The 27,688-nt window shown below is 43.7% G+C and overlaps 1 protein-coding gene across 18 annotated transcripts in view; it reads left to right on the top strand.

Annotated features, from left to right (window-relative positions):
- RPTOR (regulatory associated protein of MTOR complex 1) overlaps positions 1-27,688 on the top strand; it is a 397,394-nt gene that overhangs the window by 190,763 nt on the left and 178,943 nt on the right. For 9 of the 18 annotated variants that reach the window (XR_011423115.1, XM_070226801.1, XM_070226800.1 and 6 more), the window contains exon 7: positions 18,312-18,392. The exons of the other annotated variants lie outside the window; for them this stretch is intronic. Coding sequence is in view for 8 of the 9 variants with exons in the window: in XM_070226801.1 (XP_070082902.1) it covers positions 18,312-18,392 (81 nt within the window). In the remaining variant the exon portion in view is untranslated. The remainder of the gene's footprint in view (positions 1-18,311; positions 18,393-27,688) is intronic. 18 annotated transcript variants of the gene reach the window in all.

The following is a 27,688-nucleotide window of genomic DNA, read 5'->3' as shown; positions in this document are numbered from 1 at the left end:
GGTGTCCAAAAACTTTTTCTGTAAAGGGCAAGATAGTAAAGTTTAGGTTTTGCGGGCCAAAGGGTCTCAGCTCTGCCCTTGGAGCACGAAAGAGCCCGTAGACAGTATGTAAACAAATGAGTGTGCTGGTGGGCCAGATTTGGCCTGTGGGCCGTAGTTTGTCAACCCCTGTTTTAGAAAATGAACCGAGATTTTAGCTGCAAATGACTGCTGCACCTATCTACTGGTCTGTAAATAACTTAGAAAAAGGTTTTGGTCAGAGATTTGCTTCCTTCCGTCCTTCCTTCCTGTGTGAATAAGAGGATGGTGTTTAACAACCCTCCTCTCATTATGTGAGACACAGTTGCAGAAGCCTGTTATGTGCTTTGTGAACGTAATAGAGCCTTGCTGCACATGTGTAACATGTGTCTGTGTATTTTGGTGGCAAGTCTATTTATGAATCTTATTTGATGATGAAGTAGTTTTTGGAAAATATTGTTTTCTGATTTCTTTTTCACTTTTTGCCTCACTTTTGCTTCACTCTAATTTTTAGAAACTGATAATTTCAATAATTCTGAAATGAGCAGTTACATTACTCTCCATATAAATGATTAACCTTACTCACCATATATATCAATCTAGTGTAAGAATCCAAAATCTGTTTTTATCCTTTGGCTTTTTCTCCTTTTTTGATTGAGTGGCAGAATACCATTTTAAATTTATTACGGGTGTATTTGTATACTACTGAAAATTATAACTCAGTGGAACTCAATTTGCTGTGGGACTTGCTATAAAACAGATGGATGCCTGTTGCAGTGTGCAGCATGCAGTTGTATGTCGATTAATGAAAGTGACAGACGTTATTTTGGATTGAATAGAGGTCAAGAAGCTTGTTTCCTTCCTTTCAATTTAGTTGAGGAATTTCAAGTTGTTTCAATGTTAATGACATAGTATTAATGTTTATTTGTTGGCATGGAGAGTTCCACCCTCGTACTTACCCAGCAAGAGGTGGCAAATGCACAGACTCCCCGCTCGGCAGGTGACGTGTGAAGCTCTTCCTCGTTTATCTGGCCGGGCTGAGCAATGTGCAGTGCTTGTCTCATCTCAGACTCTTGCTGTGACATTTGCTCAGCAGTTTTTCTTGAAGACTCAGCCAATAATCAGTCAGAATTACTTTGGAAACATAAATTCTTGCTGGTTTTTGGTGATGGAGTTAACCATTTGTTCTCTGCAGAGTTTTCTAAAGTATGGCTTCTTTGCTAGAGAAGACTTTCTGCCTACCTTCAATGCTCTGTGTGTTGTGAACTTCTTCAGCTTCTTTTAAACAACTGGATAAAATGGCTGCCTTACTTCTCGTGTTTGAAGGAGAGAAGTTCAGGGAGCCTCCCAGAGAGTGAAGCAATCTAGACATGTTAGTGAATAAAATTGTCTCACCAGTTTCCTTTGCAGTAATGTCATGCTGTGTCCGAGGCCTCAGTAGTAGATAGGTTCCATTTGGAATTTATTATATGGTTTTCTTATCTGGAGGTCTTCACGATATGGCCTTGGCCATAAGCTGATCCTGCTGCATAAACTCCAAGATGGCTTCAGGGTAATTTCCAGAGTCTTTCAGGATATGTAATTTGTCATGTGCCTACTCTGAGGAAAATATTTTTTCTCCGCAAACTAGATGATGTACTCTCACTGTTTCAGTCTCTTGACGCACACTCAATTAAGATAAATATCATCATGTATTGTAATAGAGCTCCTTTAAAAAAAGTTGACATACAAAATCCTGATTTATGCTGCTAAGAAAGAGAATTGAACCAGACAGAATGGCATGGGCTATTGACTCCCTTCCCTGAACCCAGTCCTCGGGGCACCACCGGAGAGAGTAACACTGATGGGTCCTACGGTGAATCCACTTAACAACGAAGTCGGAAGCAGCCTGGAACCCTGGAGGAATGGCTGAGACCATTGCGGGTGGGGAGAGGAGGCAGGCATGGAGATGGTGGAGCAGGTGAGAACAGAGGGTACAGACAAGGGCAGGTGGGGGGCTGGGCTTCCTGGTTGTACATGTGGGTCCCCCTTACTGCCCTGGATGGGCACAGCTTGCTTTGCTGTATCTGGGGCTCAGAAAGAAGGGGGGAGGGAAGGGAAGAAAGAAGGTGTATTGCCTATCCTTTGTGGAATAGCCTGCACCTATGAAAAGCAGGAACACCATACCAGGCAGAGAAAGAAGTTAGGGTGAGGATGACAAACACGCTCAAAGTGGTAAGGGAGGATACTGGAAATATGAAGAAGAAACTGGCTCTTAGGAAGAAAGGTCAGTGGGAGATATCGACCATGTAATTGATGAAATAAAGAATTTAGGAGGTGGATTAAGAAGCAGCACTATGGGCATAGCCAAAGGACAAATTTGAGGGCTGGAAAGTTGGGTCAAGGAATTCTCACCAAAGAGATAAAGATGGAAAGAAGGAGAGAAAAATGAGAGACCAGAAAGACAGTTCAAATTTGAATATCTAAGATATTGATCATGAAAAATAAGTGTAAGTATAGGTATCAACATATTAGTACCACCAAAAGACTGAAAATAGAATGTATAATTTTCACATAATGAAAGAAAATTTCTCTCCAAAAGAAGTCAGAAAAAGAAAAAACAAAAGCATAGTAAATAGAAAATGTGAAATAAAATGGCGGAAATAAGTTTTGAAATAAAAATGATTATCTAACTGTAAATGAGCTGACTTCATCTCTCAAAGGACAGTGATTCTCATGTTGGATAAAAATCATCATGATATAGCAATCTCTCATCCACAGGATACATGTTTAAAATAAAATATGTGAAAGATTGAAAATGAAAGGATGGAAAAGGAGAGATATGAATCAAAAGAAAGATGGAGGGACAATTTTAATGTAAGTCAAAGCAGAATCTGAGATAAAAATTACTGAAAGGAACAGAGAAAAATGTGTTATCGTGGTGAAAAGAGTAGGAGATCAAGAAGATATTCTGCTCAGGACTCTATATGCATCTAACAATATGGCCTTGAAATATTTAAGATGATAACTGAAAGAACTAGGGATAGAAGTAGATAAGTCAGGAATGTAGATACTGAGACCCCAAGGTGATAAAATGTAAGCAAAATAGATAAGAGTTTAATAACAGGATTAATTAGCTAGATCTAACAGAGACACAGAGGACCATCTACACACCAAATATAGAATGCGTGTTATTTTTGAGCATATGTGGACCATTCACAAAAATAAACTGTGTACTAGGCTACAAAGGAAGCTTTACTAATCCCAGAGAGTCAACATCATATGAACTGTATTCTCAGACCACCATACGATAAATTTGGAACTCAATAGCGAAAGGATAGCTTTAAAGAAGTCTGAAAACTGGGGGCTGGCCCAGTGGCGTAGTGGTTAAGTCTGCACGCTCCACTTCAGTGGCCTGGGGTTTGCTGGTTCCGATTCTGGGTGCGGACCTATGCAGCACTCATCAAGCCATGCTGTGGTGGCATCCCACGTGGAGGAATCAGAATCATTTGCAACTAGGATGCACAACTATGTACTGGGACTTTGGGGAGAAAAAAAGCAAAAAGGAAGATTGGCATCAGATGTTAGCTCAGCGCCAATCTTCCTAAAAAATAAAGTCTGAAAACTAAAACTCTTGAAAACAAAATCCTTAAAGAGGACATACTTTAAAAAAATTATGAAGTACTCAAAGCTGAATGACAGTGATAGCACAACTTTTCATATTTGTGGCATATAGCTAAAGCAGGCTAGGATTTAATACATTAGTCAGAAAACAAAGATTTAGAAGTAAAAGAAAAATCAAAATTCCCCTTAAAGAGCCAGGGCGAAAATGCAGTAAACCAAAAGAAATATGAAGAAAGGAAATCTTGAAGGTAAAGGCAGCCCTTAACTGTTCCTAGTGCCTCCACGTCCAGAGCACCTCTGGATAATTTCTCCAGAATTCCACCAATGAGGAAGAGAAATCCTAGGGCTCCAACCACTCTTCATACAAATTTTGGACCAGTACTCTCATTTTCAGTTGCTCCTTCATAGGAGCGTGGTACCTCAATTCTTTATCCTTTCTGAAGTTCTGCATTATGAGTTGGCTTACTTCTTTTTGGCTTTTCCCCATCCCGGTTTAAGGTTTCAGTTCTCTCTCTTCTGCTGAGTCATTACGACTTGTCAAACTCTTTCTTATATTTGGCTGGAACTTTTAAATTACAGTAATAAGAGTAGGTAGCATTTGTTGAGCATCATGAGTGCCGTTAACTCATTCAGCCCTTCCAACAGGCCTGTGAGGAATGGACTACCTTTAGACCTACTTTCAGGATGAGGAAATTGAGGTTGCGTGAGTTGTAACTAGTGGAGCCAGGACTCAAACTCAGTGCGCCGACCCTAGAACTGCCACTCGGAACTGCTGGTGTGCTCTGCCCATCTGCTTGGTTACCAGCTTCTCTCCTTTGCTCTCATTTTCTCCCTGGTACTCTTGGTCCATGTCTTACTCTTTTTCTTTCACTTTAGTGGAGTTATGGAGGGAGTGGCGATCCATGTGTGTATTTAATCCACCACGTTTAAATAGAGGTCATGAAGAGTTACTTAACTTGGTAAAGGCTATACCAAGCTCTTCAGCAAACATCAAGCTTAGTGGATAAACTTGAGACGCCTTCCCTTTAAGATTGGGATTAGGCAAGGATTCTCTCTGGCACCACTGCAATGTTAGAAGTCCTAGCCATCAGTAAGACAAGGTAAATAGTAGAAGAAACATAAAAATTTGTAATTATCTGTGTACAGTGTGGATCATCTATCATATTTCATCGATTCTAGGATGCGCATTTTCACATTTGAACATGAGATCCAGTACCATCTTACAATAAATAACATGCCTGTGTAATTGGCAGCACTTTTTCTTCCTTAGTGGTACATAGAAATGCTTGCGAAAGCCCATGAGAGTATGTACTATAACCTTTTCATTGCGCTGCTGTCTGTGAGATAACTGTTTATCACAAGGCATCATGGGTAAATCACCGTGTAAGCAGCAGGTGAAATTACTGACGTAGGTTTACATCTACCAGCAACATTGCTCTCAAAATTGTAATGGTATTTGTAGATTTGAATTAGGAAAGTCTAACATTTATGGCCTAAGCTTTCTATATGAGACCAGAAAAAGAGGAGCACGTTAGATTCTAAGTAGAAGAACATGAAGAGAAGAGCAAAAATAAAGTGGAAAATGCACCAGAAAAAGCTAGAAAACCTGTGAAATTAGGTGATAGATTTTAGAGGTTAGATAGAAAAGTTAAATAGAATTGTTTAAATTCTAGTTAAAATGGTCAGGAAAGACACAAGAAGACACAAATTACCTATATCAGAAAGGAACGAGAGAGCATCGCTACAGCTCCCACAGGTGTTTATGAAGGACTTTATGCCAATGAATTCTACATCTTAAATGAAATGGATGCAATTCAGTGAAAGACACAAATTCCTAGTTAAAAGCGTTACAGAGAAAACTGCAGGCCCGTGTATCTTGGATTTCTCAAACATTTAAGAACAAAATAATACCACACCTTATATAAACTCTTCCAGAAAACAGTGGAAGGGGGAACATTTGCTATCTCATTCTAAGCGGCTAACTACTCTGAAAATCAAAATCAAAGACTTTCCAAGAAAAACAAAAGAGAATGTGCAGACCAAGATGCCTCAAGAGCACGGGTATAAAAACTCATACAAAATATTAGCAAATGAAGTTTACCAGTAGATAGAAAGGATCAAGTGTTATGGTCAAGTAAGGTTTATCTCAGAAATGCAGGGTTGGTTTAACATGCACACATCAATAAATGTAATTCATTATATTAGCTGAATCGAGAAAAACCATGTGAGGGTTTCAATAGATCAGTAAAAAAGATTTGTCTAAATGAATGACACCCATTCATGTCAAACCAATTCAGCAAACTAGGACTAGAAGAGAACGTTCTCAAGCTCATAAAACCTGTAGCTACCATTGTATTTAATAGTGAAAGACTAAATGTTTTCCCGAGAAGACTGGAAACAAAGCGAAGATGTTTACTCTCACTGGTACTGTTCAATATTGTACTAGAAGTCATAGTCAGTGCAATAAAGCTAGAAAAAAATTAAAAGGCATGCAAATTGGCACATGATTGTCTACATAGAAAATCATGGGGCTGGCCCTGTGGCCGAGTGGTTAAGTTTGCACGCTCCGCCTTGGCGGCCCTGGGGTTTCGCCAGTTTGGATCCCGGGCGCAGACGTGGCACCACTCATCAAACCATGCTGAGGCAGCGTCCCACATAGCACAACCAGATGCACTCACGACTAGAATATACAACTATGTACTGGGGGGCTTTTGGGAGAAGAAAAAAACGAAAAAAATAAAATCATGAGAAGTATATAAAAACATCACTGGAACTGATAATTCATTTTAGCAAGGTTCCAGGATATAAGATCAATACCTAAAAATCAGTTGCATTTCTGTATAGTAATAACAAATAGTTGGAAGTTGAAATTTTTAAAATGTGATTTGCTGTGTCTGAAATTCTGAAATACTGGGGGATAAATGTGACAAAATATATGCAAGACCTGTGCACACAAAACTGTAAAACATTGCAGAGAAAAATGAAAGACCTAAATAAATGGAAGATTATACTGTGCTTATGGAGTGCAAAACTCAATATTTGAAAGAGTTAATTATACCCGACTTGATCTATAGATTCAGTGCAATTCCAGTAAAAAATTCCATCTTTTTTTTTTTTTAAGAAATTAACAAGGTTATTTTAAAATTTATGTAGAAGTGCAAAGGGCCTAACCAAGACAATTTTGAAAAAGAGGCACATTGGTTTATTTCAGGACTTAACCTAAAGCTACAGTAATCAAGACTGTGCTCTTGGCATAAGGATAGCCATGTAGTTAATGGAACAGAGTGTGGAGTCCAGAAGCAGACTCACGCATGTGTGGTCAATAGATTTTGGACAAAGGTCCAAGATAATTAGATGGAGAAGGGACTGTCTTTCCAACATTGTTGAACAATCTTGCTGGAACAGCTGGCTCTCCATTCAGGAAAAACAAAAAACCCCACAAAACTCCAACCCTTATTTTACACTGTACAGAAAAATTAATTTCTGGTCTTCTACATATAAAAGATAAAACTATAAAACTTGTGGATGAAAACATAGGAGAAATTGTTCATGATTTGTTAGACATGACACAAACAGCTCAAACCATTAAAAATTGATATATTGACATTCATCAAAATTAGAAACTGCTCTTTGATAGACACTTTCAGAAAATAAAAAGACAAGCCACAAACTAGTTGAAATGATTTACAATATAGGTCTGACAAAGATCTGTATCCATTATATATAAAGACCTTTAAAAACTCACCCATGAGAAGACAATACAAATTTTAAATAAATGGCCAAATGATTGGAATCGGTGCCTTACGAAGAAGCTGTATGAATGGCTGATAGGCACATGAAAGGTGCTCATTATGTTGGCAAGAATGTCGAGCGCCTGGAACTCTGACATCACCAGTGGAAATGCAGAATAGTACAACCACTTTTGAAAACAGTGTAGCAGTTTCTAATAATCTTAAATACACACATAGCACACAACCTGCCAATTCCACTCCTGCGTATTTACCCAAGAGGAATGAAAATGTGTCCAACAAAGATGTGCACAAGAATGTCCATGGCAGCTCTCTTGATGGTATCCCAAACCTGGAAACAACCCCAGTGTCTATCCACAGGTGAATGGATAACCATTCATGGTACACCCATGAACGTATTACTACTTACCAATAAGAAGGAGCGCGCTATTGACACACACTTGAATAAACCTCAGAAACATATTGTTTGAAAGAAGATAAACACAGAAGAGTACAGTTTGTGATTTTGTGAAGTTCTCAGACTGAACCACGATGAGAGAAAGCAGACCTGGCTTGCTGGAGCCAGATATAGGGATGGGATTGATGGGAAATGGGACGAGAAACCGTTTTGGGGTGATAGGGTTTTTCTACGTGCAGATTGTGCGTTGGTTACACAGATACACATTTGTCAACTGTTTCAAACCGGAATCTTAAAATGGGTGTGTTTTATTGTATGCATATTGCACCTCATTAAGGTCGATTTAAGTGTTTTTAAATGCAAAATGTTGAGTGAAAAAATAAGAAACAGGTTTAGATTTATACTACAATACTTTTTTATAAATTAAACACAAAAAGTACAGTGTAAACTTAAGTTTACACATAGGCTTATATTAAAACATCAAAGGGCATACATACATTTACTAGATGTGGTACCTGTGGGGTGTTGAGGAGGGTTGGGGACACGGGGGAGACAGCTGAGAAGGCACACGCCCGTGCTGACGCGCCCGAATGGAGGACTGTGAGCAGCTGCCCTGGACGCCTGAGGCCTTAGGGTGCCTGCTGTGACACAGACGAGACACGCAACCCTTTGCGAGACACCTGTGTTTTAAAATCATGTCTCCTTTTATTTTTTTTAAATATCAGCTGACCATGTCAAAGTACTGTGCCAAGGCTCAATGGAATCAATAGTGATAAAAGCTAAGAAATAATGTTTACTGAATTACTCCCTAAATATTGACCAATTTGACCAAATTTTAGTCACCTAGGGCCTTTTGAAGATCAGTTTATTAACTAAGAAAAAGTATTTCTTAAAGGAAAATTTTTCAAAGGGCAGGCTGCCTTTTTATTTTTGGTTCGTGTTGGGGCTTATTTATCTCCTAGTAATTTACTATTGGCTCCCATTCTCTGTTTTCCTCCAGTGTTTATCTAACAAGAGAACCATAGAATGCATTATCTTAGATGAGATCTTGCTAGACAGTTTACTGAATGCAAGCGTCTTCAGTGAGAGTTTGAGTACATCAGTCTGTAATGTGCGTGGAAGACTCAAGGGTAGCAATCGTGAACGGAGTATTCTTTTAACCTAACAGGAGTGCTCAGAAGAGCGTAAAGATGATATGCAGTTTAGCTCACAGTGGGGCTCTTACAGCCACTGAGTTATTAATATAATTCCAGGAAATCAACTTCGGGTGAAACGGTACTCATGAAATAGCTTTCCACCTCTGCCAGCCTCATCCCTACCCGTCCCCGTCCTCCTGATTATCTTTGCCAAGGGAGGAAAGTCATTTGTCCTCTGCTGTTTTGATACTGTCTTCACTATGTTCCAAATTAGTTTTAATCCGTTTGAAATCATACCTGCAGAGCAACTAAATTACATCACATTTTATAAAACAATTGTTAACTGTTTGTGTGCCTATTTGTGTCTTTTTATTCATTCTGGGCATTTTAGTGGTCTTTGGCTCCTTGTCTGATTTGCGTGCCTAAGCACGTGCACGCGCACGCCCACGTGTGTAATCAGTAGCGTTAAGTCATGTTACTTTCAAAAATGGTTAATGCATACAGCTGCATACTTAAGAGTGGACGTTCATGACCCTTAGGGGATGAAAAAGCAGTCATTTGTTTGGTGTTGCACTGGGCAGTGCATTGCATAAACCATTTTCATTCTCATTTTACTTGTGCTAAGATGAAATTGGTGATCCCTCTTAAATAGCATCTTCCTTTGAATACCAGAACCACGTGACCACATAAAACCCATGCGGATGGTAGGGTAGTGTCTGCAGCGTTGTTTTAAAATGGTGTAAATTAAGCCATGAGGTGTCAGCCTCTTCTCTGGTTTTCTTACTTCTTGTCATTCATGCCTTGACATCCACATACTTGATTTGGAGCCGCTTAACCCGGCTGCAGAGGCCACGTGGAGGCACCACGAGGCTGGGCTTGACACCTGCCTTTAGTGACGAGAGCTGTCACCATACTCACTGGAACAGCCTGATGTTTGCTTCTTCTGAGATCGAGTTGACCGTGTGAAAGAACAGCTGTCTGGTCAGGTAGCCTCGTAAGTGTTAAATTATAAAGATTCGTGAGTCAGAGTCCCTGTCTGCCAGGAATAGCGATGCGCACACGCTTGTCAGTGCTCCTCTTGGAGAGGGACAGGAGAGCAACAGATTCCTTGTGCGTGCCTTGAGGGCAGGCAAGATCTTCACCATTGGGGGTGTCATCTGTGCTAAACCTCCTCCGATGAGTAAAGTCTCACTAAAGCGAGAAAGTGAACAAGGCATTCTGAGCAGATGGTCTGATCCCGGTCATAGGCCTGAACCCATGTTTGGGTGATGGCAAACAGTCCAGGGTGGCAGAGACCCTGAAGTCTCTGCAGGAAGGGATGGTGACCATGAAGAGGTCAATGACTGTGAAGCTCAGAGGTGGGTCTTATTCTGTAGGCAACACCTGCTTTGTGACGATAGGTGCCGTGCCAGGCCTGGGGTCTGGTCTCCAGAGCCAGTGAGGTATGTTCATCTCTACCCCCAAGGAAGGTAAAGCCTGACTCAGAAGACATGTACGTAGATCAGCAATAGGGTGACACGGTGCTGCTAGAAATGTGCACAGAATGCTTGGGCACACCGAGGAGCAGTGTCCCCAGTGTGGGCTAGGCTTGGAGTGGCCATAGCAGTGGCTCTCTGATGGACACAGAAGGCTTAGGATACCTGGGAGCTCCTAGCTGGCCTGTACTCAACCCTGCCCACCATCAGAGTGAATGGTGGCTGAGTTTGCATGTGTAACTCATAAAGGCTTTTCAGGTCATTCTGATGCCCTACTCCCATTAACAAAACAAAAATAAAGAACAGCCTAGTTAAACAAATGGGCCTGGGATGGAGAGGTGGCTTGCAGGTAGAAGAGATCTGAGGGCTGAGTAAGGAGTAAGGAGAGGCTTTGACGTAGGCACTCTGTCATGACATTTAGCTAAGTCCAGAGGAAAGAAAGGATGGGAGCCATACGAAGGTGGGTTCTTGGTTGATGGTGGGAGTTTTCTGTTGTCGTAGTCGTCAGTTGGTTTTAGGCATGAGAGGCTTACACAGGTGTGTGTGATGAGAGGAAAGCACTTCAGAGGGAGAGCTTGACGCCTTCAAGAGAAATTATTTCAGTGGGATTCATTACGTGGCTTTGATGCAGTTGAGGTTACTCACAGAGAGCATGTAAGTCGAGAAGAGGGCCAAGAATACAACACTGGGAGAGCGCACCCAGAGTGGGGGAAGGAGCCAGCCGGAGAGAATGAGAGCAGAGGGAAGGCGGGTGTTCAGACGGGAGAGCGTAACTGGTCGCTTAAATATCTCAGAAGCTCTCAGAAGTTGAGGATTGGGAGAGGGCATTTGAATTGACAGTTAGGAGGTCATTGGTCACCTCTGACAGTTCCAGAAGAGCTGTGCGAGCAGCGCTCAGAATGCAGCGATCAACTCCAGGAAGGAGAGGTGACACATACGTATGTACCACTCTGACGGGAGCTCAGTGCTAAAGCGGGAGAGAATCAGACGTTCTCTTTAGGGGGAAGATGTGAGATTTAAGGAAAGGCGGGGTTGGTTTAAGTTAGATGCTTTTTATGAGTTCTCGTTTTTAATAGGCAAACGTGTAGACTGGAAGGTTGGTATCTTGTGGAGACGAAACGTGAAGAGAGGAAGCAACTGAGGAGGGTAAGTCAGAACCATGGGTTTAAGGCCTTAAGAGCAGGGCACTTTTCCTCTTAGAAGAATGCAGACAAGCTTTGAAATGGAAGACGATGCCGTGAGAGTTCATGGTGGTGGCCTAGGTAAGGCAGGTAGTCTGCTGAAATGGCATGGGGCGGTGGGAGAGGGAGGCCTTTGAGGAGGTGAGTGGGATGAGATGGTCCCTCACAGAGACTGGGCAGCAGTGAGCATCTGCTTGGATCTTGAAGCCCCAGGTGTATTGTGAAGCCAGTCGGCGGAGTCACATGATTCGCTGGGAGCGATGCACAAGTAGAGTAAGTTTAGGGACCCAAACAAACAAAAGCCAGATGTTTGGGGTATTCCGTGGGTGACAGTTGGTCAGAGGGTAAAGAAATTATGGACTTTGGTGAGAGTGTCATTGGAGTGGTTGAGGGGGGTTTTAGACTGAATTGGGCTGGGAGAGACAAGCCAAGGGGGATCCATTGGTTTGGAATCCAGAAGAAGCCAAGGATTGGAGGTAAGGATGAGATGGGGTGGGGGCATGGAAGATGAAATTGAGGTGAGAGAAATTCAAGATCTTGGGGGTAGAAGAGTTCTAAGATTAGGATGTGGCTGCCCTTGTACATGGGTTTTGGGGTCATTGGAATGAGTCCTACGAAGGGAAAAGGAAGGAACTGTGTTAGATGGGTCCTTGATGTGGGTGTTAAATTCAAGAAGGATGATGATGGGACACTGAATGGAGAGGAAGTAAATGAGCCAGACTCTAGACAGACTCTATGACAGCGACTTGGAAGGAGGGAGGTGGATAGTAAAACTGAGCAGAGGACGGTAGTATGATGGGTGGCATGGGCTCAAAGGAGGCGATTATTTTTTAAAAAGAAAAAGAAGTTGAAAACCTATGTTAGAAGTGGCAGTAGGAAGCCCTGCCTACTACTCCTGAAGTATCGGGAGAGCTTGAGAAAAGTCGTGTCGCTAGGAAAGGGAAGCCAGGGTGCAGTCAGACACTGGAGAGAGTTCTCGGCGGGTAGGGAACATGAACAGCTGTGGAAGGATTGTGGAGAGCAGTCACAATGCTCGAAGAAGCACTGAGGGGCAGGCCCGGCGTGCACAGGAGGAGGGTATGGGAGAGCACTGCTGGTCACAGGGGCTAGTTCTGGGTCCAGGGATGAGGCGGCCCCCTTAGGAGACCTATAGAAGCTTCTGGAGAAGTTGACAGTCAAAGCTGCAGAGTCTGCCTTCCCCAGCCAGGGAGGCTGGTAGAGCTGCTGCTGGGCCAGCAGAACCAGGGAAGGCCCCGTCTCCAGGGCATGAGCAGGACTGCCTTGTGGATGAGGCGGGGCAGGCTGGGGATGTCTTCAAGTACCCTCACCATGCTGTCTCTTGTGTTCTTCACATGGGTTTGTAACTCTTTAACAGTACATGTTTGGTGCAAATATTTTAAGTTTTTGCTAAAATTAATTATAAAATTAGGGATCAGATTTTTCGATCATTGCTGTCTTTATTTGAGGATAACATCTCATCAGTTGTGAATACAGCCTATTTCCTATTATTCAGGAAGGCATGCTGCGGTGCACTGTTGGTACAAAGCTCTTAGAGGTCTGGACTCCCCACAGGAAGATGTTCGAAACATGGTTTATTCGCTTCCCTCTCGGATGAGTCCAGACAGGGCTTCGGGTTGTCTTGAGCGTTATACACAGTGTCAGGCAAGAAAATACTCCCTTATCACCTGTCTCTATTAATTTCATTCCCGTTTGCTCCCCTTTTTCTCCAAAAAAAAATAAGTAAAAAGAGAAAGAAAAGGAGCCTGTGGAGTCGAGGGAGAGGAGACCACAGGTGTAAAGCAGTGGGAACAGCCTCTGGAAGACGGGATGGACGTGGCCGCCTGCTGTAATGTGCAACACGAGAGAATTTTCCCTGTGGAATCTGTGCGGGTCGGCCATCTCTAGTCACTCAGGGAGAGCAGGGCATGGGAGCACGACCCAGCAGAGAAGCGATTCCCCCAACTTTCACTTCCAAGTGGATAGATGCGAAGAGCCGAGAGGTCATAGTTCCCCCTTGCTGCAGAACCAAACTTACTAGACCTGCATTTGACATGCTACTGTGTGCCTCCAGCTGACTAAGTCAGTACAAGTCTTTGTCTTTGACTTTGCTCCCTAATATCACATCCCAAACCTGGATAATCCCCGGTTCTCTGAAGCCCTCATTGGAATGGGCAGCCCTTGGAATGCTGCAGTCTCAGATTTCCCGGTGCTGGGTTGACACCGCTCATGGAGTGACTGCTTGTGGACCTCACTGTGACCAGAGGGACACTCGGCAGGCACTCAGCTGCATTCCTTTGCCATTCCCTGCCCCTTCCCGAGGTGCCCTGTTTCCCTTCACTGGCTGTCAGGACCTAGCCCAAATGTCGGTCCCCATCTGAGCTTCCCCTCCAGCCCTCCTCCTCGGCCGCCTTTGTCCTTCTGCTTTAGGGCTTCAGCTGGCCACAGTGCGTGAGTGCTCATCAGAAGGCAAGGGACCTCATTTTGTTTCCTCCAAGGCACCCAGCTCTAGCACTGTGACTGTGTATAGCAGAATGTTCTAGAAGTCATTATTAAATAAGTGAGCAAAAATTTTTTCTTAAGAGGAAACTACTATTTTATTTCATTTTTATTATGTACCAGGTACAAATTAAGACTTCTTGTTTTTTTTAATGTCAGTAATTCCAATTTTATAGGTATCTTAGCCTCATTCTGTAAATGAAGAAAACGAGATGTAAAGAAGTTAAATAACTCCCCGAGACCAGTACAGTTCGCAAGTGGCAAAGCTTCAATTGGAACCCAGGCTTTCCCGACTTGGGTGCTGTGTGCTTTGTTACCATTCTGCCGCTTAGTAATTACCCCTTACTTGCCGTAATAAATGCAGGTCTTCTGAAATGACACGTTCTCAAAGAGTGGAAAGCCCTCATCATGGGATACCGGGAGACACGGAGAGCGCTCCACAGGTCTCTCATGTTAGAGAAGGCAGCACCCGGGTGGGGCATGTGGCCAAATCGGTGACGCTCGGCAGCACTCCTCCCACACCACACTCAGCACAGGCAGCCATGGATGCCATTTATTGCTCTGGACATTGGGGCTTCACCTGCAATTTGTCACCAAAACCCTCTGAGGGATTCTGTTAGAGTTGCAGCCTGTGGGGATTTTTCTGTTAGCACAGCAGCTCTGCAAAATGTAATAGAATGCCGCAGTTGCAACTAAATTCTGCTGTGGTAAATAGTGTCTTCTGGCAGTAGGTTTTAATATCTGAGGTGGTTGTTGAGGCAGTATATTCTGTGAGTGCATGGAAAAGCAGTCATTTAAAATGTCTCTTCTTTTTATGGGTCAGTTTTTCTTGTTCTTTCTCACTCCCTTGCCGATTGTTGAGTTTGAAGTTTGTTGGGAAGGACCTCCCTTTGTTTTGATTTATGCCGGTACTTTGCTCTGAGGCATGCCACTGGAGGCGTTTCCCACACCGAGGATGTTGTTGGAGCGGTAGCTGATGCCTGGCCTGGAGGCTGGTTCCACGCCGAGCTTCTGCAGCCCTCCATTCTCAGCTGGTCGCTGCTAAATGTCGTTTGGTGTTGCTTCCTCTGGCACAGGTCTCCCCTCCTAGCGGTGCTCTGAACAGACCAACAGGACAGATATGTTGCCCGTCCGGGACATGTTGTCATTGTGGGGCTGCCAGTAAGTCATTCTTTCTGGAAGATGCAAGCCGGGCAGCGGCGTGTGTGTTGTTGCACAGCAGCGCTTTCTTCAGACGGGTTGACTTGGCCAGGTCCCCTCCAAACAGCTCTGGCTGCGGTGGCTCTGTCCTCTCCTGCCACGCCAGACCATGGCGACGGGCCGCGGCTGCACGCTCTGTCAGCCGGCACGGTGCCGGGACGGGCTCTGCTCAGGCTCTGATTCACACCTGCCCCAGCACCTTCCTGCCTCTCCGTTCAAAGGAGCACGGACTGTCAGGTTTATTAGAAACACCTCAAGTTTTTAAAAGGCTTTTATCCTGTTGGTGTAACTTGAGGACACCATGATATCCTGAGAAACCGGGGGCTCTGGCCATCTGAAAACCATTCTGGTCCCGTCCATCCTGTTAGCGAGCGGCATCTCTAGTTCTCAGTGTTCTGACGTAGGATAATAACATTCTCCCTTTCTTGTGTTGGAGATGACAAGTGAAGCTGTCTGCGAAAGTGCTTCTGAAGTGGAAACTGCAATATAAATGTAGACCTTTATAATATTAATTGTAGAATGCTTTGTGATTTACAGAGTACTTTCCCATATGGCTTCACATTTGCTTTCACTAATAACCCTAGGACTAGTCAAAGCTGGCGTGATGCATAAAACATCACTGTGTTATTGATAAGGACCCAGATGCTCAGCGTGCGGCTGCCCAGGCTTACAGCTTAATTTATAGCAGAGCGAATGGAAACCTGGCTCTTCTGAGCGCAAACCCTGTCTTCTTTTCACCAGTCCATGCTGCCTGCTGTATACATGTGAACTGATGTTGCTACATGGCATCATTTTAATGGACGCTGTTCCACAGCTCACAGGAGAAGCAGCTTTCCTTTGGGGACATTACAGACCTTCCAGTACCTGGCAGAACGGTGTGATGCCCTTGTGAAGCTGTGTGACATGGCGTTTGCGTTGACTCGGTCCTGCACTATTTACTAAAGTCTTCCCATTTGCAGGGAACTGTAAGGTCCCACAAAGAAATGAAAGAGGACTCAGACACAGTGTCTGTCCTCCAACGTGTAGAATGCCCCTCCTCTTCCCCTCTGGGAGGAAGGTTTCCAGGTCATTAGGTTGCTTCCTTCAACATTCAGCCTTCCTGCCCTGGTCCTCTGTGAGGGTCACCCTGTGCATGTGCTCACACTTGCTCGTGGGCTCGGTGCCGTCCCTCTCTTGCTGTGTGCACCCCCAGGGTGCAACCTGCCCCTCAGCTCTGCCTGGCAGCAGGTCTGGGCCTCTCCCTCCACTCAGCCACCACCTGAGCCGGGAGCCTGGTGACATCCAGCCGCCTACTCGGGTCCCCAACTGGGGGATATGTTTCCCTGCAGAGTAGGAAATGGAAAAGCCTTTTTTGCAAGCTGCTTGTTATCTTCTCTTGTTTTCAGCCGTTTTCTGTGTTTCAGAGTCTTTCCTCTTTTAGTTTTCCTTCACTTGTTCATAGTCTTCTCTTCTCTTTCCCTTGCTTAGGCCCCTGGAGTTGTTTCTCTTTCCTGCCTCTTCAGGGGGTGCTTGAGAATGTGGAAAGCAGTGAAGGTACAGCAGAAGCAGGGGCCAGAGTGGGCCCTGCTTTTATGACTAAACACTGAATTCACTTTCAACCCCGCAATGTTAGGCTTATAATTGACCCGTCAAGCATGCAGGGCACCAGGTTCAGAGCGAAAAAAGGCACAAGCCCCGGTGTTTGCTCTTCAAACCGAATGACCCAGAAAGACACGTCATTGTAAGAGCACTAGATTGAGACTCTGTTTTCTTTTAATTTATTGTACAAACCATATTGTACTAGTAAACAATGAGAAGGAAGAAATGAAAGAAAAACCACCCATAATTCCACCCACTAAGAAGTCAGCTGTTTTTGGTTCTCCACATTCCTTTAGACTCTTTTTCCACATATGCACATAACATTACTTAGTTGGAATTATATATATTTTGCATTTTATTTTTAAATTTTAAGATTATCATTTTATATTGTTACCTGCATTTTATTTTCAAATTTAATATTCCATCCCATTTATACACAATATTACTTAAAGCATTTCCCTGTTCTTATAAAATTAAAGTGTTTGCAGGCTTTTTTTTTTTTTCCTGTACATCTTTCCAATGCGTCATAGAACTTTTCCTTAGTTTGGATTATTTCTTGGTATATCTTTCCAGGAATGGGATCAGTAAGTCAAAGTGTATAGCTTGTGATATCAGTTGCCAAACTTCTTTAACAAAAAGTTGCTCTAATTTACACTGTCCCAATCACACATCTATGAAAGTATCATTTTCAACACAACTTTATTTATTTTCAGAGGCAGATATTCTGTGGGTCCAGTAAATCACTGTGAGAAAGGATTAGTATTACAAGTCAGCTTATGAAGACGGCATCATCTGCCACCAGAGTGATGGGAGGTCCACAGTGACATCTGGACCAAATCTGGTGGACTCGAGTGCTGAGTTATTGATTACAAAGTAAAGCGGTGATCTGTCTGGTAAGCCGTGACAAAAAGTTCTTTTGGACAGCATCACTCTAAGTTATTAATCACACATTATTAAGAAATTCTAAATTGTATATATCAATTTCGTGTTATTTCCAAATTCGCTTATAATCATTTTTAATACAGTGGAAAACCATTAAAAACTTGAGTATACAAACAGGTCTAGGACAAAAACGTTTTTCTGACATTCTTGCAAAGACATAATTTGTTTTACTGTTTGTTCTTGTATTCAGAGTGAGGAGGCGGCCTGGAGAAGTGTGTGTGCGGCTGATGTAAAAGTAACCTCACCTGACTGACTGACTAACTACCAGTAAGGACTCCGTCCCCTAACCATTCAGGCCACATTACACGTCCCTGTAGAGTAGGTCAGGCAGGATTGAGGACAGGGCTTGTCCATAGGCTCCACAGGTATCGTGACAGCACCGGAAGGCTCCAGGTCCGTTTCTGATCTTGTCAGAGCTCACAACGTCATATAGTGGCCCTTGTCCCATTACTTTGCTGTCCTTAAGGAGAAGAATTTATTGAAGGGACTCGAGTTACATGGAGCCTTTACAGTATGACTCTGATGCTTCTCCACAGTCAGACACCCGAACAGCAGCCTGCTCTGCCTCCACATCGCGAGTCTGTCTGGCCATCGGCGGAGCGAGATGCCCCTGGGAGGTAACCATCCCTTTCTTCTCTGGACTCAACAGGCTTTCTCTCCATTACCTTCTCAGATCCTAGTGCCCTGAAAGTTGGGAAACTTAGAGTCCTTTCATTTTTACTTAACTTTCTGACTAGGTAAATTATGAAAAGCCATTTTTTTTTTTCCTTGCCATTTGAAAATTGAGATAAAATTCACACAACATAAATTCACTATTTGAACCATTTTAAAATGTAAACTTTAGTGTTTTTTATTATCACAGTGTTGTGCAACCATCACCACTATCTAATTCCACAATATTTTCGTCACCCCAAAAGAAACCACGTACCCATTGGCAGTCACTCCCCATTTTCCACCTCTCTCACCTCTGACAACTGCCGATCTACTATCTGTCTCTATGAATTTGCCTATTCTGGACATTTCATATCCATGGAATCAGACAGAGCCTTTTGTGTCTGCCTTCTTTCACTCAGCATAATATTTTCCAGGCTCACTCGTGCTGTTGCTTGTATCGGCGCTTCGTTGCCTTTTATGTCTGGGTAGTGTTCCACTGTGCGGCTACATCACATTTGTTTATCCATTCATCTGTTGATGGACACTTGAGTTGTTTCCACCTTTTGGCGAGAATGAATAGTGCTGCTGTCAGTATTCACATAGACATTTATGTGTCGACAGCTGTTTTCAGTTCTCTTGGGTATACCTAGGAATGGAATTTCTGGGTCACATGGTAACTCTATGTTTAACTTTTTGAGGGACTCCAAACTGTTTTCCACAGTGGTTACACCATTTTGCATGCCCACCAGCAAAGCATAAGGGTTCCATTTTCTCCATATCCTTTATATCACTTATTATCCATCTGTTCAAATCCTTTGCTTATTTTTTAATTGTGTTGTTTGTCTTTTTCCTTTGTTGAGTCATAAGAGCTTTTTATATATCCTAGATACTAGACCCATATCAGATAAATGATTTGCAAATCATAGTTGCAAATATTTTCTCCCATTCTGTGAGTTGTCTTTTCACTTTCTTGATAGTGTCCTTAGTTGTAGGAAAAGTTTTCATTTTGATGAAATTCATTTTATCTATTTTTTTCTTATTGCTTATACTTTTGATGTCGTATTTAAGAAACTATTGCCTAATCCAAGATCATAAAAATTTATACACCTATATTTCCTTCTAAGACTTTATAGTTCTAGCTATTACATTTAGGTCTTTGATCCATTTTTGCGTTAATTTTTGTGAATGGCATGATGAAGTCTTAAGAGAACCATACCTTGGACTTTGATCTTTTACCTTGAGAATGTCTCCTACAGGAATGACAGATGTGTTACTGGAATGACTTTGGAATTGTGTAAAGCAAAGGTGAATCCTGGAGGTTGAAGAGCTCTTTGCTTAGTGTGGTTCTGTGTAAGGCAACATTTGATAGACTGCAGCTGGGGTTCCTTTATTGTGGGGAATTTAAAACATTAATTCATTATGCCCCTTATCACACTGAGAAAAGACAAAACCTGAGACCACTGGTACCTCCTCCATAAATGTTTGCAGTTTTAATTATGATGAGTATATAATAACTCTAAAAAATATATTTTCTTTTATGGATTAATCAAATTACCAACATAGCTTTGAAACCACACAGAATCACATTTTTTCTGTGGCACAGGATATCAGGGCCAGCCACTTCTCGGCTTCTTATATTGGGAACAGCTATTAGGATCCTGTTTTTAATGGCAGGTGAAAATTGGTGTCAGAGAGAAAATCACCCTTCTTTAGGTGGATTTTTTGGATTCTTCCTAAGGGAACCAGAGACCCAGACCCAAGAAAGAGGAAAATCGCAGGACTTTGTCTGCTGGGTGCCTCTTGGGAGTCGTGATTTACCCACCTTGTTCAAAAGTAGCAGTTTAAAAAGTGCAAAGAGGGGCCAGCTGGTGGCGTAGTGGTTAAGTTCACGTGCTCCACTTTGGCAGCCTGGGGTTCACAGGTTCAGATCCTGGGCGCAGACCAATACACCACTCATCAAGCCATGCTGTGGCAGCATCCCACATATAAAGTAGAGAAAGATGGGCACAGATGTTAGCTCAGGGCCAATCTTCCTCACCAAAAAATAAATAAATAAATAAAGTGCAAAGAAATCTTTTTAGTGTTTTTCCTTCTTCTCTTTTAATGTTATGGTGTTTTTTCTTCATCGCATACTGTAAACAACGATAAAAGAATGTTCACTCAGGATTAGGATGGTAAAATCGCAGGACTGGAGGGAGGACAAAAGCACTAACTGAACCTGAAATGCGTGCGACCCACAAGGCAGATGAACACGCTGCTCTTTGTTGGCCTAAGGAAGAACCAAACTGGTGTGCCGACTTCAGATCGGCCACTGTCAAAAGCTTGGACCATATTCTTGTTCTTTAGTGCAAAAACAAGCCTTACGCTGGCACCTGCCGCATCACGGGAGAAGGAGTGCCATGAGTTCGTGCACAGGTTCAGTGACAGGCTGTGACACACTCCATCGCGCTACCCCACCTCCGCACAGATCACAACCTGAACGACCTCGTCAGACTAGGCATAGCAGGCAGAACTCTTGTTTGCATGGGTGTGTTGTGGTAAACTCGCTTTCCATGCACAGATATAAAATTCTTCCCCTAAAAATACCAAAATTATCCACAAAAGTAAGTGACGATAAATCACAGGACACCATTGCGGTCCTCAAGGCATGTGATGTCTCGTTGAGGCACCTGTCCAGGTAAACAGGCACTTTTGTGTCCCGTGATGAGTGGGACCTGCATGGCTTTCTGGCAGCGCTGACGAGCGAGACCTGGGGTCAATGAGGGACACCTTGGAGGGGCAGCATCTCTATCTACACGTTCCTCTTCAATGCTCGTGCACACTTGGCTAATAGGAGCAGGGGGTAAAACTCAGATGCCGTTGGGGTTTTCCTGTGTAAACAAAGAAATGTGAAATTCTGTGTGCTCAGAGACTGCCCCTTCCTGACAGTGGGGTTCACCTGCTTCTGGGGGCTGCAGGAGCAGGTTTGGAGAGCGTCCCAGTGGAGGATAGTGCCGTGAGGCTGTGGCCTAATGTCTAAACCGTGAACCAGGAGCATGAGTAGATAAAATCAGCAAGAGTGACAAAATGAACACCCTCGCGGCCTGTTTCCAAGCTTCCTGCATCAGTTAGTAGTACAAGGACAAACTGTGTATCAAGCATGTTGAGGAACACGATTTACATTTAAAAGGTAATTGGAAAATCAGTGGGAATTCGCTTGTTTGCTACCAGATGGCCCAGAGGTCGCTCAGTTTCTTGACAGTGCGCTTCCTCAGCCCCACCCCATGGGGACTTTTTTCTGGTGATTCTAATGCTATAAGAACCTGGAAAAGCTGATGGACTATCTGGACGTCATTTCCTCTACTTGACTGATAGTGCTGCGGTTCTCGTCTGCTAACCTGCTCTCTTGTGGAAGTTTCTCGTGCCTCTGGCTTGGTTTCCCCCACCGGGTCCTCAGGACCAGCAATGTTATCTTCATGTCCATCTGCTTCTGTTAAGTTAATGGGCACAGAGTCACGGTTCCTCAAGCAGCTAAAGGATCTGGTACTTATCAATCTACTTCACAAGAAATTTAAATCATGTTGGTGCTATTAATGTTTGGAAACATATTTTGGGGGCGTTATTTTCCTTAAGTGTGCTCGGAGACACGAGTGAAGAAAAGCATACAGGGGGAACTTAGATGTTAGAAGGGAGGAGGATGTGTACAAAATCAGTTTAACTTTAACTGTGAGACATGAAAACCACTAAGATTGAAATCCTAAGGAAGACAACTGCGTAGATTGTGGTTTCTAGCCAGGGTCCTGCACTTGTGCAGCCCAGCACCCAGCCGTTTAGACCAGCTGGCACGTCAGCCGTGAAGAAAGAGACTCGGGACATGGTGTACCTGGAAGGCTCTTAGCAAAGGTGGATGACAGCATGTTGGACCAGAACTGTTGTCTGAGATATTCACACTTTTCATTCCCTTGCTCTTTCTGCTGCTTCTCTGTTGTCTTTATTTTACACGTTAGAAAGGAACATGCAAACGCTTCCTGTCAGTTGGCTCCTGAGCTCATCGCTGCATCCCTTGCTCTGCCCCCTGCTCCCACCTCACTTGCACAGCTAGGTGACTCTCTTTTTATAAGCTTTCGTCTTGCCATTCTTTTCTTTTCTTCTTGCTCTCCCCGATTGAGTTTGAGATGATGCATTGAACACGTTCTCTTAGTTGTCAAGAGGAATACAGTTGTACGTTATTTTGAGTTTGAGTTCTGTTGCCTTAGCCCATGTGGGAATGCTGTGGCACATGGGTCCAGAGGAGGCGCTCTTGCTCAGCCACGCAACTGGCTAGGTAATTTCAGACCCTCTGAACCTCTGCTTTCTCCTCTGTGAAATAGCAGTAAGAAGAGCAAATGTGGGCCGGCCCGGTGGCACAGTGGTTAAGTGTGCACGTTGCTCTTCGGCAGCCCGGGGTTCACTGGTTTGGATCCCGGCTGTGGACATGGCACCACTTGGCAAGCCATGCTGTGGCAGGTGTCCCACATATGAAGTAGAGGAAGATGGGCATGGATGTTAGCTCAGGGCCAGTCTTCCTCAGCGAAAAGAGGAGGATTGGCAGCAGTTAGCTCAGGGCTAATCTTCCTCAAAAAAAGAAAAGAACAGCAAATGTATAAACTGTCTGGCTACAGGACATACTTAATAATGATGCTGTCCCAGTCTTAATCTTCCTTGAATCCTTAGGAGACACTGCTGGGTAGACTGAGTGAGGAGGAGCAGAGAGAACCTAGGCAATGGAGGGGTGCGTGTTTCCACTTATCTTCAGTTGCCTTGTCTCAGGGTCAGCTCATGGCTTCCACCCTGAACAGCAAACCCTTTTCCTGGTCTCCTGTTGTGCCCTTCCTCCTGGAAGTGATTTAGGAATTAAACCTGCTGCTGCTGAGAAGTAACTGAGTCAAAGAATGCAAATTTCTTAATAGGAAGAACTTTCCAGGTTCAAAACACATGGAAGTTATTCATAAGAGCCTCCTTTTTGTGGATATTTTTAAGAGCAAATTTTGCCGTGCGTTCTCTCAAGTGGGAGCTCAGCAGCCACTGAGAAGTTTGGCATTCTCCATGAGACCTGGAGTGCGACCTCGCCTGAGAATGAGATCTGGTAATTAATTCTAAACTGACTGGGCTTGGACAACCCGACTGACTAGAGTCCTGAGCCAACTCTCAGCTTCCAGGAGCCTCCTTATAGGGACAAGACTTGGTGTAGGAAGGAAAGAGAAATTAATGCCTGCTTTGTTCCAGTAAAGCCTCGGTAATGCACGGGAGGGGTTTTCGTTTGTGTCCTTCAATTGCAGGAGGAGCTGTGATACTGCATAGCTTATCTTGGTCTCCAGTCCTGTTTAAAATTCCTACAGTCGATTTTGCCTTCACTTGTATTTTGGAGTAAAGTCAGGGCTTGGCTTGGGGCCGCCAGACGTGCAGGGAATTCAGAGTTCTGCAGTGACATCAGTTTCGGTTCCCTGTAATAGGGACTGACTGACTGAAGTGACCCAAGCGGGTCGGCTGTGTCGCTCTCAAGCACTGCTGCTCTCTGCGTATCATAGGCTTGTGTTTTTAAATAGGGTCAGCTCTTCTGAAGTTGTCACCTGAATGGTGAGTGGTAAGGAATTTGGTGCTGCTGCGGCACCCTCCTGTCACTCACTGAGGCAGGTGGCGGCCTCTTGTTGGCCTGTACTTCCTCTATCCTGGTGGACACAGGCATGAATTGACACGAGAGTGAACTTCAGGCTGTAGAGGAAGGATGAGGGTCAAGGGCATAGCTTCTTAATACAAAAGGAGCAAATCAGACAAGAAAAATATCATAAGAATAAACATAGTAGAAGATTGTGATTTAAGTGTTTGGTTCTTTAAAAGGAGCACTTAATTTTTAACTTCATAGAATGCCACAAGGCCATCGTACATCCAGACAAGGATGGATGAGAGCCTGTCTACTGTGTGTGAAAATAAATAGGTGCATTTATTAGGAAACGTTCCCTTTCAGCCATTCAGCACTGTTTTTCCTATGCTAGAGCACCTTGGTCCTCAAGCGTCGCAGCCTCTGCCACCCTGCAGCCATTCGCAGCACTATCAGCAGGTTTTGAATGGCACAAGAAGATGCCTACTAACTTAGAGCTGCGCAGCCAGGGCTCTTGAGGAGTCACCGGGTAGGGGGATCAGAGCTCTGTGTGTGTGTCACGTGCAAAATCCCTGTCCCCTGTGGCTGCCTCCTTCCTGGCTCAGCTTGGCTTCCTCCAGGCAGGTTTAGTATTTGTTCACTTCTCATCTTTGTCAGAAGGTAGTGTAAACACAGTCCTTGTTATTTTTAGTTTATTAGGTAAAAACCTTAGGATTTGAATCAGACTGAGGAGCCTGGAGAATGTGAAGTTGTCCTGAGCAATTCTAAGTTCACAAGGTGGTGTTGCGTGGAAGCGGGTGCCGGAACGGTTGGGAAGAACCCCTCTGAGGCTTGTTGTATGTGTGTTTCTCTTTCCTTTGCTGGAGAGTCACCTCCATGGAAGAAATATGCCTTTTTACAAAAGACTGTTGGTTTTCTGCTTTTGCAAACCGATTCAGTGGCCTCTCTGTCAGCACCAACTGTTAATGATCACAGGGATGAGCCTGGCGGGCAGGGAGGCCCGGAGCCCCCCCTTTAAATCTTGGCAGTCTTCAGATGTAGAAACAAACTGCTGACGTTTTTAAAAATTAGGTCTTTCCCTTGAATGTTTTCCTGACCTCGGCTCATCAGTGTAGGAATGTCTGTATTGACTCTCTCTCTTTGTTTACTTTTTATTATTGTAGGACAATTTTCAGCCATTCTACATAACAGTTGAAGGAATAATCAAATGAACCCCTCATGTACTCTTCACCCAACTTTTATAGTTGTTATTTGCTGTGTTGTTTTGTTTTTCTGGCTGTTTTTAGTAAATTACAGACATTATGATGTTTACTACCAAATATTTAAATATCTATTTCTTTTTTTTAAAGACATTTTCCTTATAACCACAATTGTCTTGACTTTTTAATCTCTTCTGAACTAAAATGCCAGAACCCTTGCAAAGTTAGCACTGTTCCCTTGAAAGTTGTTTGCTGTGCCCTGCGGCTCATTTACCCTGCAGGTGCTTACCGGCCCCTGGGACACCCGCCCGTCTCTGGCAGCGGGGCTGTAGCCCAGAGCAGTACATACAGGGCAGCACCTTTGTTGTGTGGCAGCAAGCTCGGATGAGGTGCTGGTCTGAATTTCTCTGACTAGTGAAATCATTAGTTCTTGTTTTAGCTGGCTGGCTTCTGAAGCACAGAGGGCAACCCTGAGACAGCAGACCCCTGAACGTCATTTGTGTCTTGTCCTGCCTGCTGGGCGGGAAGCTCCTAAAGAGACTAAGCTGTTCTGTACATTTACAGCAGCAGCTGTTGACAGCTTCTACATTAGGAAAGTGTCGTCTTCTACTTTCTTTTCTAGTAATACCAAATGGCACACTTTTTAATTGAGTTACACATTCCAGATGATTATGCGCTAGTTTCATATGGGGTTTTTTGCTTGTTTCTTTGTTTTTTTAAACCTACTGGATTAAATGAAATGCCAAGGAATTTGCTTGTTTTACTTTTAACAGTGTATTCATTGCCACTTTCAGCTATCTCCCAAAATTCCTTTTAAAAAAGGAGTACTTAAAGCCCAATGTGTCTGGCAGTGTGTTTCGAGTTCAGAAGGACGGGGTTAAAGTAGGCCCCTCTGTGCCAGCCTCGATGGCACCTCTGTCGGTGGAAGCACTCCGTGAAGAGGACTTCCTGTGCCCGCTCGGAAGAAGGAAGCGGCTGCAGCTCCCCGCTAAGCACAGCCCGGTCAGAGTACAGAGCCCAGCTCCTGAGGACTCTGGAAAGCCAGCAAGCACAGCGGCTCAAGTTTGGGGACTGAAATCAAACAGGAATGACAAGTCGTTTCCTCTCCCGTGTCTCCCAGCTTGAGCCCAGGTGCAGACGCGTGCTGGAGCTGCACAGGGAGTGCTAGAGCAAGACCTCCAGGAAGCCGCTGAGGAGAGGGGCTCCTGCACGTTGGACAGAGCAGAGGTGCGCCACCCCCCCAAGAAAGCATGTTGGTGTGTTCACCACCCTGGCCGCTCTCTGAGTCTCCTTGTTCAGGAGTTCTCTAGAGCTCCGTCTCCAGCACCCTTCACTGCGGAGGTGGAGGGTGGAGGGTGGCCTGGGGTGGAAAGTTCCCACTCTCCAATCCAGTGCTTGGTCTTTCTGGGCCCTACCCTGGGTCACCTCTTCAGCATAAACTCAGGTGTGGTCAGAAGGGGCTTCTTATGAATAACAAAGACACTCTGGAAAGGAGGCAGCACATGCTTTGTACCCTCAATGAAATTATATAAAAATGGTCTCTGTGAAAAAGAAAAGATAAATATTGAGATGACAGAAAAATACATCAAGATGGAAAGAGAACTAACAGAAGGAAAAAGTTTAAGAAATCAAATTTGGTTTCAAAATTTAAGTGACCTTAAAATCAATTGGTCAGTAGAGTAGGTATTATAAGAAAGGGAAAGCAATAAAAAATAGTGGAAGCATGAAAAATAAAACAATGAAGAGTCAATATACAGATAATTATTCTTGAAATATGCAATAGAACAAATGGTAACAAAACAGGGTATAAGCATATGCCTTCATTTCAACAAGTATAGGCTTTCTTATTCTTTTCATGAAGTTACCATGACTGGGGTACCAAACCTGACAAATAGTGTGTGTACACATGCACGCACACACACAGCCATACACACAGAGGCACACACACGCACACGCACGCACAGCCACTACAGATGAGTTCACGATAAAATATTAGCAATGCGAATCCTGCAGTGTAGTGAGAGAACAGTAAGCTTTGGCCGACTGAGAGTCGTTCCGAGACTGCTTTGATGACTTTCCATTAGGCCGCCTATCAATAAAATTCATCATCTTAATAAGTGAAAGGAGAAACGCTATTTGATAAAATTAAAAATGAATTTTAATAAAAGTAGACTTCCTTCGCATGTGAGAGATTTTCTTCTGGACTAGCAGCTGTCATCATACTCCAACGCTCCAACATTGTGTTTCCATTAACGTAGTTAGAACAAGGGGAGGATGCACACGAAGTGTAATTCGTTCAACAAACTGCTCTGGAAATGCCAGCCACTGTGATAACTGGATGAGAAAACGAAATGGAAGGTATACGTATTCTAAAGAGAACGCAAATTTGCACTATTTATGTATGATCCGATTGTCAACTTTGCCAAAAAAAAAACCACCAATA

This window comes from Equus caballus, chromosome 11, assembly GCF_041296265.1.
Source record: "Equus caballus isolate H_3958 breed thoroughbred chromosome 11, TB-T2T, whole genome shotgun sequence".
In the NCBI taxonomy this organism is placed as follows: Eukaryota; Metazoa; Chordata; class Mammalia; order Perissodactyla; family Equidae; genus Equus; species Equus caballus.
This window is presented reverse-complemented; position numbering and strand designations above follow the sequence as displayed.